Genomic DNA, 18,583 nt, shown 5'->3' with positions numbered 1-18,583 from the left:
CTAATCCCGTCCAAATAGGGCTTTAGTAAGATTATATTTAAATGCTTAGTTTTATGATCAAAGCTCTAGTTAATGATGATTGAGAGATGAACTAATAACCCTTCCTCAAAGCCTAATGATCATATTTGATTCTCGTGATTTTTCTATATAACGATGTCTGGATAATCAAGTACAAGTTGCTTGTACAATCTTGAGTGTTATTCATACATCGTACATTCATAATCCCACAGCAGGCTTTATCAGGTTCAAATGTAAGAGTCACCACCACAATATTTTAACTGACTGAATTTCACAAGGTGAGGTTGGCGTTTGAACATCCAGCAGGGGAGATTGTGTTTCTTCCTACTTCCTGTCATTTGTTAGAAACAGCATCTTTGGTTTCGTCTCACCGTGGGCGGCACACTCCGATATTGCGTATCCGTTTCTGTTCAATAGTGTCTCAGATCTGTACAGTGAAGAGAGGACAACACAGCTGGATATTTTCAGGATGGTGTCCATTGGGAAATGAATATTTGATGCGCTTCTGCATTAATATTAAACCCATCAAAGCATTCAATATTGATGAGGGCATTTTTTTAACCCTGAGCCTTCATCGGTGACGGTTGAGGGACAGTGATGCCCAGACGGACTCAAACACACACATGCATTGCAGCATTGTGGCTATGATGACGCACAACTTTATTACAGCAACGCGTCTTTGTTGTCAGCAGATGAACACAAAGGATGAAAGGAAGAGAAATCAACATCAAAGAAGGGGCATCCCAGAATAATGGGCCTTAAAGGAGGAGAGGGAGATAATTATTGATGGATTTATCTTCATGGATGAACAAACCTCGAGCTTACACCACACTCTGTTCACAGACATGGGCAAACTATGTATTTAAAGACGGCCTATTCTGCTTTTTTCCTCATGTTCATCTTTCTTTAGTGTGTGATGTTGCTGTTTGAGTCCCTCCGGCGGGAGTTCCTCGCTATATCAGTGTCAGTGTTTCTGAACTCCTGAAACGCCTCCAGTGTAGTCTTGAGTTTTCTTCTGGGAACCAACTCGTCAGAATATTCCTCATTTCAATAATCCATACGCAGAATAAAGGGGCGAAGCCTGGTTGATGTGTTGAAACCAAGCGGCAACCTCCCGCGGTCTCTCTTAAATCCAACACGGAAGTGACTTAAACTGCAATTCATCGACTGGCCACTTGAGACAGGCTCAACATTTTCCAAGTTAAAATGTCCAACTTTATAGCAGAAAAAATATATATTTACAGCCTGGTACAAAAAGTGGTTTTGGTCTATATGGCTAATTTTGCCCTTCATGACGACTGTGAGGGGGTTGAATTTTTTTATAACTCATTCGTTTACATTATATAAAGCCTTAAAGTTCTGCATAATTAAGGGCGTGGCCCCTTTGAGTGACAGGTGGATTGCCGCTATGGTTGAGCTAGGTGGGCGTGGTTTCAGCAACCTGACATCTCAGCTCCACCCACGTCCCGCCTAGGGTTGGGTATCGCTTGGGGTTTTTTCGATACCGGTGCCAAACCGATATAAAAAAAAAAAAAGAGCCATAAAAAGAGTGGATAACATTAAAGAATGGCTCTTTATAGATTTTTTTTTATTATTTAAATATAACCATTTATTTAAAGATTAAAGTACAAAACACAATTTACTTAACAAATTCACAGTAAAACCTAAGCCACCTCACCCAACTACAACAGGCCTAATTTAACACTAAATTACAGTAATAACAGCAGAGTCTGTATTCTTGGTCTGCTATAAACCAGCTTCATTTTTGAAACATGACCATATTCTCTGGCTAAATATTTTAGAATGCATCGCCTTATTGTTTCCATGGCGACGCGGCATGCTTCTCACGTGACACAGCATCCCAAATAGCGCTGTATGACAGCTCGGCTGTATCGGGTTTATTTCGTGTTTTATTTTTTATTCAAAATATTCACAAACGTGTTAACCATATCATGAACTATCTGATATTCTGATTGACATGGGCGGCGCCATGTGAGTTTGCGCCTCACAGAATCGGATCTGTCGGATTTACATCACGTAACTTATCCACGAAATACATGAAAGTAAGTGAGCGCTGAACTGGGAGAAGAATAGAGTAAACTATATAGTTACTATATAATGTGTATCAGATGTGAATAAAACACGTAGTCAAATTATAACTGTCTGAAAGGAGTGTTATTGCCGCTTCCATAGACATCAGTGTGTTTTTTTGCTAGTACTTATGAGCATTTAAATGTCTGAAAGCTACAATAAACATGATGTGGTTGAAAACACTGAATAGTTGTGATATGTGGCGAGCGATGAGCGCGTCTGTCTCTGGCTCCCAAAGCGCAAAAGCACGTTTGAACTTAAGTGGCACTGAAATGAGGCACCGAAATCTGCGTTCCGCCTCTTTGCCAAAAAAACACTACATCCATATTTTTTTACAGTCTATGGTTGAAACTCATGGTTATAGTAAGGGGCGGGACTACATTAAATATGATTTATTTATTAAATGATTTATACCACACTTTTTTCAAACTGATCTGCCAGAATCACCTGCAAAATGGATCAGACTTAATGCAGGCAGTCAAAATTATGACTGTGTTCATACAAGACACATTCTTGCATTCATAAGATGCAGGATGGTGTAACTGTCTTTAAAATATATGTATTATAATTCATATTGTTAATCAATATTTATTATGATTTTTTTTTAATCAAATTTTTTTCATAATTAAATCGCACCTAACATTAAAGTGAATACATTTTCATATTGTTATACTTTCACATTGAGTTTCTCCAAAATAATGTATACAAAATATATATAAAACAACAAAGGCTTAATATTTTAGATATTTGTTTAATGTCATCTTTTTACTAAGCACTATGAATGAAGACCAGCATCACAGATACCAGTAAAGTCTATATTATATGGATTTTTCTCCTCAATTTTAGCCATTAATTATAACCATTCAACATTACAGTATAATTAGACCAGTTTCATTAAAAAAATTGGCAAAATGAATCAAAAGCTATCTTTTTTTTTTAAAATTTCATTATAAATTTTGGTGGCGCTGTTCTAAAACTATTTGAGTACATTCACAGTCCTGACGGCACATTCCGAGTTTCGTAATGATACGGTACTGCGTTCATAAAATACAGCAATTTATGACAAAATTCAAAATGGCCGACTCCCGGAATGGCCAATATGGGTATCATTTGAACGAGTGTGCTCCGCTACACCAAAAGAGACCAATTTTATAATTTTCCACACCGTTCCGAAGGTTTTAAGTGAAAAATATATAATTTCATATCGTTTTATGATCGAATTGAATCGTGAGGCAAGTGATTATTCATACATCTATGTACAGTGTAGGATAAAAAGCTAAAAAGTAGGGCTGGGTAAAAAATATAGATTTCTCAATTTTAACCGATTCTCACTTTTACACAACAATATTGATTCTTAAATCCCAAGAATCGATTAGTCTATTATTATTTTTTTTTTACGAAATTCAAAAACATAAATACCGTTTTGGCGTTGAGGCATGAGATCGCTCTGGCTCAGCTCAGCTCAAGAGAACCAGCAGCGCGGAGCAAACATGAACGGATCTTCTCTTCCGCCTTAATACCAGTAACAGCGCGAAATAAACACGAATGAGCTTCTGAAAGTGTGTTAAAAGATACAGGACAACTTACTGAAATCCGTATCATGTCACAGAATCGCTCAATCAGTGTTTCAACCGCAGAAAGACGTCAGTAAAACGGCTTACAAGTAAACAATGTCACATAACGTCACATTTACCTCAGAAAAACCATATCCAGTGTCCATAAACTCGTTAGTCAGATAGAAAAATTAACTCTAAAGAGGAGCATTTTGCTAATTATATGCACCATTACATAGGATATTCATTGTCAATGTTCTTCAATATTTAATAAATCCGGCAAGTTTTTATGACAGCCACCCTTTAAATGTTTTTAGGGCTGTCAAAAGATTAATCGCGATTTATTGCATCCAAAATAAAAGTTTGTGTTTACTAATATATGTGTGTGTACTCTGTTAATTATTATTTATAATTATAATTACACACACAAGCATGTATATATTTAAGATAAAAATTTTATTTTTATATATAAAACATTTATATTTATATATATTATAGATTATATAAATGTATATACAGTATATACATGCAAATATTTCTTAAATATATACATGAATGTGTGTGTATTTATATATAAATAATAATTAACAGAGTACACACACATATATTAGTAAACACAAACTTTTATTTTGGATGCGATTAATCTTTTGACAGCCCTAGTTTATATTTAAAAAAAACTAATTGGAGTAGAATTATGATTATGTAATTGTAAAGTTAATAGTATAACTTATATATAATTATTATATATAAAAAAAACATAATTTAGTGTCATTTAAGTGTTTGTATCAGATCCGTCAATTTTTACCTTCAATATTAGTAGGCTAATGTAGTATCAACTGACTCCCATAGTTTACAACATATTTCAGAAATGAGTTTTCTTTGAGAAATTTTTCCATGTATTATATACCTGATACATATCCAAAATAATCAATATTGAATTGAATCGAAAGCTTGTGAATCGAAATCGAATCGAATTGTGAAATTTGTGTCAATACCCAGCCCTCCTAAAAAGCATCTAAACACAATTAATAATATAATGTTAGCTCTATTGCAGCCCTACCTCTAGCTGGGTGAAGATCTTGCGGATGTGGCGGTAGCAGCCCTCAGCGATGTCCATGTCCTCCTGGTAGGACTGGCCTTTGAACACCGGCTGAGGAGCATTGGAGAAGTACTTATGGAAGGGGAAGTGCGACGCCACGTCCTCCACCTGCACCTCTCGGCTGGGCTTTGGCTTCACTTTACTCATGTACTCCTCCCAACGAGACATTATCTACGACAAGAGATACAGACAGACAGACAGATAAGATCAGCGCCTGAGGATTTCATGGGCAGAACTCATTAACAGCGCATCAATGGACAAACAGCCTTGTCGCAATCCACACTTAATTAGTGCAACACGTGTAATCTCTGTGATCTGAGCTAATGGCCCGTACGGATCCCCCGAGGTGCTGATATGAATCTACCAACCACAGCGGGATGGGTCGAACCACAGAGAGCGATAAGACAAACACAAATGAAAGCAGGCCTGTGAGAAACCGCTGCATGTGTGCCAGTGCTACCCATCCGCAACAATATTCGAAGGCCTGCTAGCCCTAGTTTTGCTTTCAAAACTTAAGGATAAGTTTAGAGAGCTTGACATAACTAGAACAATGTAAATGTTTATTCATGTTAAAAAAGATTTGATTAAATTTACATGAATTTCCAAGGTCTAGAAATAACTCTTACGTCAGGGGTCTACAACACGTCGCTCGCGAGCTACCAATAGCCCGTGGCCTGATTGGAGGTAGACGCACTTTTCATCCAATCAGAGTGAGCTAATATAGACAGCTGTCCCACCTCTCCAACACAAGTTTGACATATCGGCCGTGAGGTTATAATTTTTCATGCATATGTAATTACAATACAGAAAAAACAGAACAGAAACAGCAAAACAACCAAAAATATGGAAAAAAAAAACAGGACATCAAGGTTTCAACCAAGCGAGATTAAGCTAACTTTGCTTAATCTCGCTTGGTTGAAACCTTGATGTCCTGTTTTTTTTTTCCATATTCTCTCATTATAGGAATAATAGGTTATTTTGGTTATAAATAGGTTTATTTTGTCACTTATTGAGCAGTAGGCTAGCTCATCTCTGTGCCATAACTCTGTCTGACACACCCACCGCTAGCCTAGCTTAGCACAAAGACTGGAGGTTAATGGCTCCAGCTAGCCTACTGCTCAATAAGTGACAAAATAAACCTATTTATAACCAAAATAACCTATTATTCCTATAATGAGAGAATATGGAAAAAAAAACAGGACATCAAGGTTTCAACCAAGCGAGATTAAGCAAAGTTAGCAGGAGTTTTATAGAGACACAGCATTTGGGTTTGTTCCGTGTGAAAACATGGCGGAAGGCAGATTGCTGATAGAAATTGGTGAATTCATTATTTGAATGCATCTCTAAGGACGAACCCTTCGATGGCATCTGCTTTTCATCTTCCGTCTGTGTAACGCCTTATAAAGTAACGTTTATAAGCGTGTTTACAGAGACTGCTCTATGTTTGCTGTTCCATAAGCGCCACCTACTGACAGAGAGTGGATTTATAATTTAATTCAGCCTGTCTGCCTTTTTTGTTTAGACCAGTTTGGAAATCAGGCCGGAATGTAAATGTAAGGTGGAAAATAATCAAAGATATTTGAAATAGAACAAAATCATCTGCTTTCCTGTTAGCAGCCATCGTCGTGATCAAGATATTGAAATTGACTCAACCCCCTCCCCCTTAACGCCATCGGAAGGGCCAGTTGGAGTTAGAAGAACAAAAGAATGGCTGGATGGCAAAAAGGTTTTTACACCTTTGATTCAATGGGGGAAGTTTTGTCTAATTGGTTACTTTCAAACATCTTACGGTTTGGTCTGATTGGTCAGTTTTGAAAGAGTCATTTTTGAGTTTGGTGACATCAGGGAAGAGGATAAAAGAGGATTTCAACTGTAGCTCGCTCTCTTTTGGATGCTCTGGCTTTCTCTAGAGAGAGCTGCTCTTTAGCTCTCTCTCTCTCTCTTTCTCTCCCTCTATCTCACAGGTAACATTCTAGGCAGAGACCTACCGAGTATAATTAAGGGTTTATGTTAACATCTATTTGAAACTATTTTAAGTGTAACCATAATTAGAATTTGTGTTTCCTTTTAAAAGAGATTTCTGTCTATTATGTAATTGACATTTTACATTTACTTGATTGTTAATAAATTGTTAAATTTTTGATCCTTTCTGAATTAATCTGTAATTATTAACTATCTCCAATGTGGAACGGTATAATTGCAACAAAGGGTTAAAACGGAACGATTAAATGTATGATTAACTATCAAATATAAATGATCAAACAACCAGTTGGCATTCTCTTCTAAATGCGACAATTATGATAAATGGAGTCAGATAAAGAATATTATAATCAAATCCATTCTTCCAGCTGAAACACTGAACGCGTGCGGCCTTCACCACGTTTCGCTACCGATCCTTGGAGCGAATTCATGCGGCCTCACATAAATGTTGACTTTAAAACACGGATGGAGAATGAACTTCGGACAATAAGGTAGCTTTGTTTATGGAGCCGATAAAATGACATTAGTTTGATGATTTTATCAAACTTTTTTTGGTCAAAACTTTATTTAACTCTTGTAGTACATGTTAGTTGATAACATGTTATGTAGTAAGACACAAAAACATAATGTTTAATGTTATTATTTTAATGTTTATGCAAACAAAAAGAGCATAATGCTGCTAATTATATTTGTTGGTTTTCAACATAAAACTTTTTTAACATTTCCAGCAAATTTTAATGTTACGGTGATAACGTGATCATTTTGGTCACTATAATCGTGAAATAAAATTCTCATACTGTTTTATCTCTAGTTATGATGCACTATAAAATCAACTATAGTAATGCGTTTTTACAGTATAATATACAAAGTACTATTTTCCATGAAGAACTGTATTCTCTGATTCTGTTATTTTCTGTGACATTAAAGAGTGACGCATATAGGCCTACAAAAACTCTTTTAGATGTAAAACAGTTTGGATAGTTGTTAATATGAGAATTAAGATACATTATTTAAGAGATTTAAGTGTTGTATACAGTCAAATTTAAGACTTTTCAAGACCATTATGAATTATATTTAAAGGAACACGCAGACTTTTTGGGACTTTAGCTTATTCACCGTATCCCCCAGAGTTAGATAAGTCCATACATACCATTCTCATCTCTGTGCCATAACTCTGTCTGACACACCCACCGCTAGCCTAGCTTAGCACAAAGACTGGAGGTTAATGGCTCCAGCTAGCCTACTGCTCAATAAGTGACAAAATAAACCTATTTATAACCAAAATAACCTATTATTCCTATAATGAGAGAATAGTTCCTAGCCATATCGGTCTAGAAAATCACAACTTTTCATTTTCCATCGGTCTTAGTACACGATGTAACTATACACATCACAACATGTAAATAGGAAAATGTTGGCATTATTTTGTCACTTATTGAGCAGTAGGCTAGCTGGAGCTGTTTACCTCCAGTCTTTGTGCTAAGCTAGGCTAGCGATTGGTGCGTCAGACAGAGTTATGGCACGGAGATGAGAATGGTATCTATGAACTTATCTAACTCTGGGGGATACGGTGAATAAGCTAAAGTCCCAAAAAGTTGTCGTGTCCTTTAAGACCTATATCACGCAATAAATAAAAGGAAATGCGGAATGTACTACAACGTCCTGTTGTTGTAGTCCTGTTCAATTTCAGCCTCCGGATCATATTCTGGATCATATACGTGTGGTTGAATCTTATTGATAGCCATGGTTTAATTAGGATAACGTTTTCTTTTCCACGTTTAAGGATGTCACAGCTTTCAGACGCTCGAGGCTCTTTAGCTCCGCCCACACGACACGCCTCCAGCCATTCTGTTTATTTCGGAAAGACTTGGTACAGCGTATCTTTCTTTTATAAATATAATAAAACTAAAGACTTTTCTGAGATATGAAGGATGCAATACTACTCTATAGGTACTCAAGATTTACATGAGATTGACAGAAACTGAGTGTTTTACCCCCCCTTTAAGACCCTGCGGGAACCCTGTGTATAACATGAGTAGCTCTCTGCCACTTTCATTTTTAAAAAGTAGCTCTCAAAAGGGTGTGTTCACACTTTGGTTCATTTGGTTGGACAAAAAAAAAAAAAAAAAAATCCTGGTCAACTTAGCGTTCACATTGGCATTTTAACACCGAACATTAAGCTACCTAACCTAAAGGCATAGGGATACGTTCACAACCTGATAAGTCGTCTTTTATAATGTATATTTCGCGCCATGCCTAGCCTTGGTTCATCTTGTTTGGTACGCACCAAGGGATGGCTGCGTTCACACTTATTCAAATGATAGAGCAATCGCACCAGGGTTCGTTTTAATCCATCCGAACATGCCAAGTGTGAACACACCCTTAGGCTACGACATACATCCAGGTTCTACAAGACTCTGGGAATCCTGGTTCTTCAATGAAAACAGTTGCTGAATAATCTATTAAATCTCATCTTATCTATCTTATCCACCTTTTTCCTAAAAAACCTACTGCGTTTTACATAATGGGAGGCACTTCCGATTTGGTGAAGTTCAGACAAAAACAAATCATTTCAAATCTTAAGGTTGTGCTACCAATAATCCTCACCTGTCAGTTTGACTGAATGAGTTGTATCATGTTCCTCATGTCCGTAACATGTCCACCATGTTCTATTTTCAGGCATCAGAAGAATAACGTAAAGGCTTGGTATTTTAATGTGACGTGTTTCAACAGGAATATCTATGGCAAGATCTCTTTCAGTTACTGCCCTTTTCTTGTGTTCTGCCGTTAACAGTATGAAAAAGGACAACATGTACTGTGCATTTGTGGTCTGCTCTCCCGATTTAATTTACAATATATCCCATTAATAATTCACTGGAATGCACCAAGAATCTCTTGTTTTTCTCCACAGATCCTCACGTTTTCACACAGATGCTTTACAATGAAATTAGCTGCATTTACTGGAATGCTAGAAAGCGCTTTGAAATATTATCATTCAATGCTAAAGGTAATGATTTTTTTTTTTGAGTAAGTTCACTTTAAAATAAAAAAATTAGCCCATGATTTACTCACCCTCAAGCCATCCTTGGTGTATATGACTTTCTTCTTTCTGGTGAACACAATCAGAGTTATATTAATAAATATCCTGATGTTTCCGAGCTTTATAATGGCAGTGATGGGGTTCATTGAGCTTGAAGCTCAAAAAAAGCACATTCGATTCGCTTCAGAAGGCCTTTATTAACCCCCTGAGCGTTGTGGAGGACATTTATGAGGGATGGATGTGCTTTTTTGCGCTTCAAACTCAATGGACCCCATCACTGCCATTATAAAGCTTGGAAGACCCAGTATATTTATTAATATAACCGTGATTGTGTTCATCAGAAAGAGGAAAGTCATATACACCTAGGATGGCTTGAGGGTGCGTAAATCATGGGCTAATAACTTAGGACACTAAAGAGCCCTTTCTACTGACTCAGGGTCCATGATCAGCTGTGTGAACATGCCATAGTTCTGCTGCGGGAGGCATGAGGACTGCAGGTGTGAACAGAGCAATAAACTGCAATGTCCGTAAGGTAAGACACCTAAAGCAAGGAACACCAAAACGACGCCAACCATCTAGTAGTGACAAAAGCAGAGTTGGCTCACACCGGCGGCGTCTGGGTCCAAAGTTGCCCTGACACACCCAGCAGACGCGCGGCATCGGACGGCCAAGTAGCACGTCCGTTCTGCACCTGCGTAAGAGGAAATAGCTTTTCGCACCAACTGGTGGCAGTTTTCGTTATTTAAAGCGGAAAAACCGGAAGAGCTACCCTGTACACCCTATATGAACAAAGCACCTCAATCTCGCTCACCACAGACGCTCACTTCTGTGTTTTTTTCTCGTGCACTGGTTCGCTAGCAGAACAGCCAATCAGAACGATCAGATGGCCCGACTGACCGACAAGCGCCGACGCCGATTCAACATGTCGAATCGGCTGAAAAATAGCTGAAAAATAGTTTTCTTTGTCAGTAGACCGTGTACTTTGATGTGCAAGTTAAAAGCTGCACGCTGACTGGCTGTTGTCGCGTTTATTTCTGCTGTATGATTGGGTGTTAGAGTAATCCATATCGAGCAGGGCCTTTTCTAGCCATTTTGACTCCCTAGGCGAAATCCTTGGTGCCCCCAGTCAAATTTTAAAAAGCAACATTGGTATTACTGGTATTAATTAATAAATACATACATACCAAACTATATTTGTATATATTTGTTAATAAGGATTACAATTAATAGCAGTAATACCATTGTGAAGCCAGATGCCTGTATAGCCCATAGGCCTAATATATATATATATATATATATATATATATATATATATATATATATATATATATATATATATATATATATATATATATATATATATATATATATATATATATATATATATATATATATATATATATATATATATATATATATATATATATATATATATATATATATATATATATATATATATATATATATATATATATATATATGCAATCCCTAGTTGCTAAGAAATTCTCAGACATAACTACATAATTATTACATTTCACATCAAGAAAAAATACTGATTCAGTGGAGTTTTTGTTACTCATTGACGCTTAACTTCCCCTTTAAATAACGTGACTTGCATTTAGCACTATTAGAACTAAATGAATCGATTCAGCATACAACACCATCCGTAAAGAGGCGTTAAATTCAACAAAGTTATTTAATAAAGGATGTATTAATGTTGTGAATTAGCACATTTTATTATACCATTTTTAAATGTGCCGTTTAAGTTTTTTATGGGATAATTACAAAACACACTGATTCTTTTAACAATGCAGTGGCGCAAAAAACTTTTGGAGGTGCAAGAGTAGAAAGCTTCATGAAATGCTGAAGCGAGTGTGTAGTTATATTTTGCCTCTAACATACACACCGAGCAATGCGATCTGCCCACTTCACAGCGTGATTTCTCGACTGCCACAAATACTGCCCTCACCAAACACAGATGTGTGCACTTTTAACTGTAACTGTTTTTATAATTGCCCTTTGTTTTGAATTTAGCTTTATTGTATGGTTTAAAAAGTCTTACCTTGCCAAAGCATTGACCGAGCTCTTTGATCTAATGGTGTTGTTGAGCGCTCCAAACGCAAACGGTATATGCAAACTTTTTGACAGTACTCTGATCCAATGGCATATAGGAATCGTCAGATTGACAGTTCTCTGATCCAATAGTGCGGGAGAACTAGTGGAGGCGGCAATTACACCCTTCACACACACAAATTTTGTGCCAGATATGCACTCATTGGATGTCAAAGATGTCAATTGTTCTAGGCTGGACATCACTTTTGACCACTACTGTATATATCAGCCGCCCTGCTCTCTAAGATAGCACCATCAGATAACAAAAAAAAAATCACTTTCAGTCGACCACTTACCTGACATCAGCTTATAGTAATGCTTGATTTCTCTGATTTTAAATGATTTTAAGTATTGAGAGTTGAGCTGATATTTTGCCTGTTCCTCTCTATCAAGATCCCAATTCAAATCTCTCATTTCATTCATCTTGGATTTATATGATTTATTTGCTTTTTTCACTTCCTGTTTGCCACCATTTCATGTAAGGTTGCTTTTTATTTACTTGCAGGGAGCAAATAATGTGGTAACAGTGTTAACGTTGAAATGTAGAATTAAAATAAATGAAGAATTAAAATGACCTCTCTTATACAAAAGACGAATGAAATTATGCTTGCACAATTAACACTACTACTATTACTTTCAATGCTCCGCTAGTTTTAAGTTAGTTAAGTCCAAAGGAAGCAGATCATGTTGGGAGGGGAGTGATGGGTACCTGGTAGAGGTAGAAGTGTCCAGCGGTCTCACATGTGTAGGAAACGTCACCGGGCACATCTAGACTCTCCTGCAGACGCGCCACCTCTCGCAGGAGCTCGAGACGTCGGGACAGCACATAGTTCACTCTTCCATACCTGACACACAGAGGAGAGGGCCGTTAATACTCCAGACAACTGCATCATGCGGTCCAGAACAGGGCTTGACGCTTACTTTTTCCCCAATTAATTCGTTGAAAAATGTAGGCGTGCCAAAAAACTTTAAGGGCACATGTATCAAATAATGTTTTTTCTTAAACAAAAGGATTTAAGGAGACATTTGAAAGCCAAAATATTTATTGGAATGCAAAAAGTACACTAGGTTTTTAAATAATTTAGCTTCAAAACGTAATCCGAAATCACCCCTTAAAGGGATAGTTCACCCAAAAACGAAAATGTGATGTTTTTCTGCTTACCCCTAAAGCATCCAAGATGCAGGTGTCTTCGTTTCTTCAGTAGAACACAAATGAAGATTTTTAACTCCAACCGTTGCGGTGTGTCACTCATATAATGCTTGTCAATGGGGTCTAATTCTATTAGAGTAAAAAAAAACATGGACAGACAACTTCAAATTAAACCCAGAGGCTCGTGACGACACATTGATGTCTCAAGACACGAAACGATTGGTTTCTGAGAGAAACCCAACGGTTTTTATGCAAATATATCACCTCATTTCAGACGAATGCTCCAGCTCTCCAGACTGCCTTCACTTCCTGTGTTTGAGGTCAAAATTCCAGCCGGGTCATAGATATATATACATAGATTCCTCATTCGAGCGATCCACGCCATGATCCACGCAGGCACTAATGAGGAATCTACGTATATATATCTATGACCCGGCCGCTATTTTGACCTCACACACGGGAAGTGATGGCAGTCTGGAGAGCTGGAGCGTTCGTCTGATATGAGGTGATATATTTGCAGAAATACGTTGGGTTTCTCTCAGAAACCAATCGTTTCGTGTCTTAAGACATCAATGTGTCGTCACGAGCCTCTGGGTTTAATTTGAAGTTGTCTGTCCATGTTTTTTTTTACTCTAATAGAATTAGACCCCATTGACAAGCATTATATGAGTGACACACAGCAACGGTTGGAGTTAAAAATCTTCATTTGTGTTCTACTGAAGAACTACGCCTACATCTTGGATGCCTTAGGGGTAAGCAGAAAAACATAACATTTTCGTTTTTGGGTGAACTATCCCTTTAAAGCCTCGTTCACTATTCCCTACGTTAGTCCACATGTATAGTTCACTTGAAAGAGTGAATGAAAACAAGTGTGTGAAGTCGGACAGCAGTTGTGTGTACATCGGTTGTACACTCGTTATTGCTGTGCAATGTGGGATTGAATGAGTGCACTCAATAACGTCCACTATGGTTTCAGACACCACTACAAATGGCTGCCCCCTCAAATAATGCCCTATTTGAATGTATATGGGGCGATTTCTGATTCAGACAATTATGTAAGTTAATAAACTGACAATTCAAGAAGACTGGGCAAAAAAGTAACTGCTTTATTCTTTCGGTGTTAAACTGACGTGTCATTTGTTCAGAGACTGTAATGCTCTTAAATGTTTCTCCCTCGTTTTGGCAGTTTGTTGTTATATAGGGTTAGATTTTTTAAATGCTTAAGGTGCCCTCAATAAAGGTTTTTTTCTCTCAGTGGTCATATTTTAATATTCATGTGTCTGTAATGAGTGCGTTTTATTGGTTGTTGTCTCCCCACAGCATCATTTTGTGGGGCTTTGTAAACCTGTATTAACTCAAGTGTGAAATTTTTCTACAATATTCACTCGTCATGACAGTAAAACAGGGCATTCTAGTCAATCTCCTGCAGTATTTCCTCTCTCAATCAGTAGAAAATGTGGTTAACACCCGGTCATGCATAGGGGAAAATACTGTCATATACCGCGAAACCGGTATAGTTTAGAAAAATACTGTGATATACATTTTTGGTCATACCACCCAGCATTAATTGTACAATTTAAGACATTTAGGATTTATGCCATTAAATTCCGGTTAAAATTAATGCAGTGTAAGGTGGAAACAAGCACAAGCAAACATTACCACTAGAAAGCAGCACCTCGACTACCTCCTTCGGTTGAACGGCTCACGTTAGGTTTCCTCTTGTTTTGATATCTCATGTTAGTGTTTTTGACTGCTTCACTGGAGATGTTCATTCGTGAATCCGACTACAGGACTCTGTGTTTGTTGTTGAGTACAATAGTTTTAAAGGCATGATCGTGATGTGCTGAGGCAGGGCTCCAGACTAACGCCCGTTTCACACATACTCCGTTTGCAGTGCGTTTTTTTTTTCCGTACCCATGTTAACGGATTACATCTTTCACACGGCACTGTAAAGGTCCGGTCCTGTTCTTCGTGATCCCATTTTTCAAACTTTAGTTAGTGTGTAATGTTGCTGTTAGAGCATAAATAATACCTGTAAAATTATAAAGCTCAAAGTTCAATGGCAAGCGAGATATTTTATTTAACAGAAGTTCCCTTTCAAAGCCTACAGCGAACGGCCGGTTTGTACTTCATCCCTGTACTTCCTGCTTTAATGACGTCAGTAGAGCAGTTTGTTGACTAACCTCCGCCCACAAGAATACGCAAAAATGGGGGCGTGGTCTTGTTAATCTCCCACGTGGAGAAGAGGAAGTGTTGCGTTTGTAGAGTGTGTTTGTCGCCATGTGGTCGAGACGCTGTTATTTTCATCCCGGGTCTGATTCCGGCTCAAATTGATACGGTAATATAGACATATTTACAATAACATTGAGCACATGCATCTCCCCATTATGGTAAGAGGCGTGACCTTTCCGGGAAACGTGCGCTAAGCTGCAGTCGAATCACAACACGGGAACCGCTGGCACAATCAGAACTCGTTACGTATTTCTGAAGGAGGGACTTCATAGAACAGGGAAATCTTTCAAGCCGTTTTGAGGACAGTGAAAACAGCGGTATACACATAAGTAAATTGTGTGAAAATGACTGTTTTTTTACACGCGAAACATGAACACGTTATATTGCAAACTGTAAACACAATCAAAGCTTAAAAAAAAACTGGAAAAACGGGACCTTTAAAAGGAGCTTGCGGGCTGCCGGTTCCTCGCGTGTAGATCTGTTATTCTCTCGCTGGAGTGATTTACTGCGCGAGCAAGCATCAGTTGTGCGCTCGGTTATTAATGGCATTATAATGGCGGCATACTCAGAGCTGATAAACAGTCTGACGAGCAGTGCCATTCAGTTACACTTTCGTTTCGTTTGCCGATTAATGTTTCTCATGTGTAACAGAAATGGCAGCTCTTATCAGTTAGGTGGTGGAGGCACCAGTGCGACCTCTAACAACATTTAGTCGCACCAGCAGGAAAAAAGGTCACAAAATAAGACCAAATTTTGGTCACAGTCTGGAGCCCTGTGAGGTGGATGTAGTGACACTGATGTGACTTATGTACCAGCATTTTACTTTTTTTTCTCATTCTGCAAAGCTTATTAACCAAGCTAACAGGTTCACCAAAGAATGCTGAAAATGAACTTCAGCCACAGTTTCTAACATCGGGATTCTTCAGTATCTTCAAAACAAATTTTTCATACACTTTTTTGCTTTTATCGATCGTCGTTTTGCTGTTTAGGAATAATTATCCTGCTTTATTCCTCAGACACTAGCAGGTCATAGGTCAAATGCGAGTGTTATTTGATGTCAATAGAGGATTTTTGCTATTAAAAGCTCTTTTAGGATTGGAAAGGACCTTTTGACTTCTGAAGGAAAGAACATGTTTCCATAGTATATGGTTCAAAACATCAGGGAAAACTGATTCCTTGTGATAAGTCTACAGTACATCAGAAGTGATTTGGCCAACACAACTGTTAAGTGTGTGTGTGAGTGTGTAAGATCTGCACCTGCTGAAATCCTTCTCAGTCTCTAGCTCTTCTTCTCCATGGCCCATACGCAGAAGGTGACGTTCATCGATGTCTAACGCCATAATTTTCTCAAACAGCTGGTTCAGAGCCTGAACAAGACAAACACACACACATATCCACAAAATAAATACATAATGCAATACTCAATTATATATTTTTCAGTAATATGTAACTACAATAGATGTTGAGAGTTAGGGAAACTCCCTCATTAACGGTGTTGGTCATGCACCTGATTGGAGTGTGTGACGATAAGCGTTCTCTGCTCGGGGAAGTTGTGGTACAGGTTGGAGATGATCTGAACAGCCACGTCTGTTTTTCCTGTGCCGGGAGGACCAACAACCTACAGCCAAGGGAAAGAACATTTAGATGATTTGATAAAAGATTCGAAAAGTAGAATTAGATTGAAAGCCCTACATTTACATAATCACACAGGAAGAGATTCTAAAGCAGCTGACAGATATATGAGTAACCGCAGTAAGAGACTGATATCTTTCTGGGAGGATAACACTGTACATATACAGTTTTATGCAAAGATTTGGGCACCCCTGATAATTATCATAATTTCAGATTATACTCTGCTGGGCTTTCGAAGCCACAACATCATTTGGATATAATTTATACCTTATGAAAACGGTAACACTTGAGTTCTGAAATAACGTTTACTGAATCAACAGAAACAATACAATTTGAGTCATAACAAAAACAGACAGGTGCAAAAATGTGGGCACCCCAATGGAATCATCATATTAATATTTAGTATAGCCTCCTTTTGCTGAAATAACAGCCTGTAGTCGCTTCTTATAGCCACTGATAAGTCCCTGAATTCTGGTTGCTGGGGTTTGGACCATTCTTCCTTGCAAAATATCTCCAGTTCAGTCAGGTTTGATGGTTTCCGAGTGTGGACGGCCCGCTTCAAATCATTCCATAGATTTTCGATGATATTCAAGTCTGGGGACTGGGATGGTCATTCTAGAACATTGTATCTGTGCAATGCTTTGGATCATTGTCCTGAAACAACCAACCCCGGCGTAACTTCAACCTCTTGACTGATTCTTGAACATTGTTCTTAAAGGAGCACTTCAGCGCTGGGAAGATGAATGTGTATTTAAACTGGGTCATTTATGTAGTAGAAATGTGAAATTATTTTAGAATTTGGTGTCTTCTAGACTGAGAAAAGACAGAAAATGTATTTTTGTCTCATGTGGATGAAAGACAACAACTCCCAGAATGCACTTGCTTCGCTGCCCTACGAGGCCTCTCCCAAGCCACACCTACCGGTTACATCTCTTGCCCACTGCGGCTCCACCCCACCGTCGTTTTGATTTTCATTGTAATAAAATAATTTCATTCAGTTAGAGAGCAGACACTACAATTAAAAAGTGAAAAACGTGTCTTTTCAATAAAGTGTGAGTGAGCCAAAGAAAGTCACGTCACAGATTCAGCAGGAGTCAGATTTCATTCCTCACGAGAGAATATCTGAGCTGAGGTAAGCGCGGCATCATTCTCAGTGCGTGTCCAGTCTGGCTCGTTTTCTGATCACATATGGAAGCTAAACTTTTATAGGAATTCATTGAAAAGTTGAAACACTCACTTTTCTCTGCACCGCTCCCGAGCGGTAGTGGCCGTGCGCATTTACATTCTGTGAGTGAGATCCCTCCCCGGTGGGCGGGTTGAAAACATGCAGAACTAGCTTTTTCTACTGGCTGTAGTCTTTAGGCTCTGGCCCAAAAAAAATCTGTCGTTGACGCAAAATGACGATATGTGCGTCATCTGAGGATTTTTTCCAGAAATAAAATGCATAATTCTCTCGTCTCAGGGGGACATGAGGGGGGAAGGTACGATAGTTCGAATATACTACCGGGTTTCTACTGATACAAAGCCTAATGCTAAATAACTGAAGTGACCCTTTAAAAGGTTAGTTCACCCAAAAATGAAAATTCTGTCATTAATGACTTACCCTCATGTCGTTCGACACCCGTCAGACCTCCGTTCATCTTCGGAACACAAATGAAGATATTTTAGTGTAAATC

General features: G+C 38.1%; 1 protein-coding gene across 2 annotated transcripts in view; it reads right to left on the bottom strand.

The window, feature by feature from the left end:
• Positions 1–18,583, bottom strand: part of aqr (aquarius intron-binding spliceosomal factor) — a 113,695-nt gene that overhangs the window by 38,808 nt on the left and 56,304 nt on the right. For both annotated transcript variants that reach the window (XM_079833216.1, XM_079833217.1), the window contains 4 exons: positions 16,783–16,893; positions 16,533–16,642; positions 12,603–12,738; positions 4,723–4,932 (listed from right to left, as the gene is read on the bottom strand). In XM_079833216.1, the coding sequence (XP_079689342.1) occupies positions 4,723–4,932; positions 12,603–12,738; positions 16,533–16,642; positions 16,783–16,893 (567 nt within the window). The remainder of the gene's footprint in view (positions 1–4,722; positions 4,933–12,602; positions 12,739–16,532; positions 16,643–16,782; positions 16,894–18,583) is intronic.

This window comes from Gobio gobio (genome assembly GCF_949357685.1).
Source record: "Gobio gobio genome assembly, chromosome: 13".
In the NCBI taxonomy this organism is placed as follows: domain Eukaryota; kingdom Metazoa; phylum Chordata; class Actinopteri; order Cypriniformes; family Gobionidae; genus Gobio; species Gobio gobio.
The sequence above is the reverse complement of the archived record's forward strand: the minus strand, read 5'-3'. Positions and strand labels throughout refer to the sequence as shown.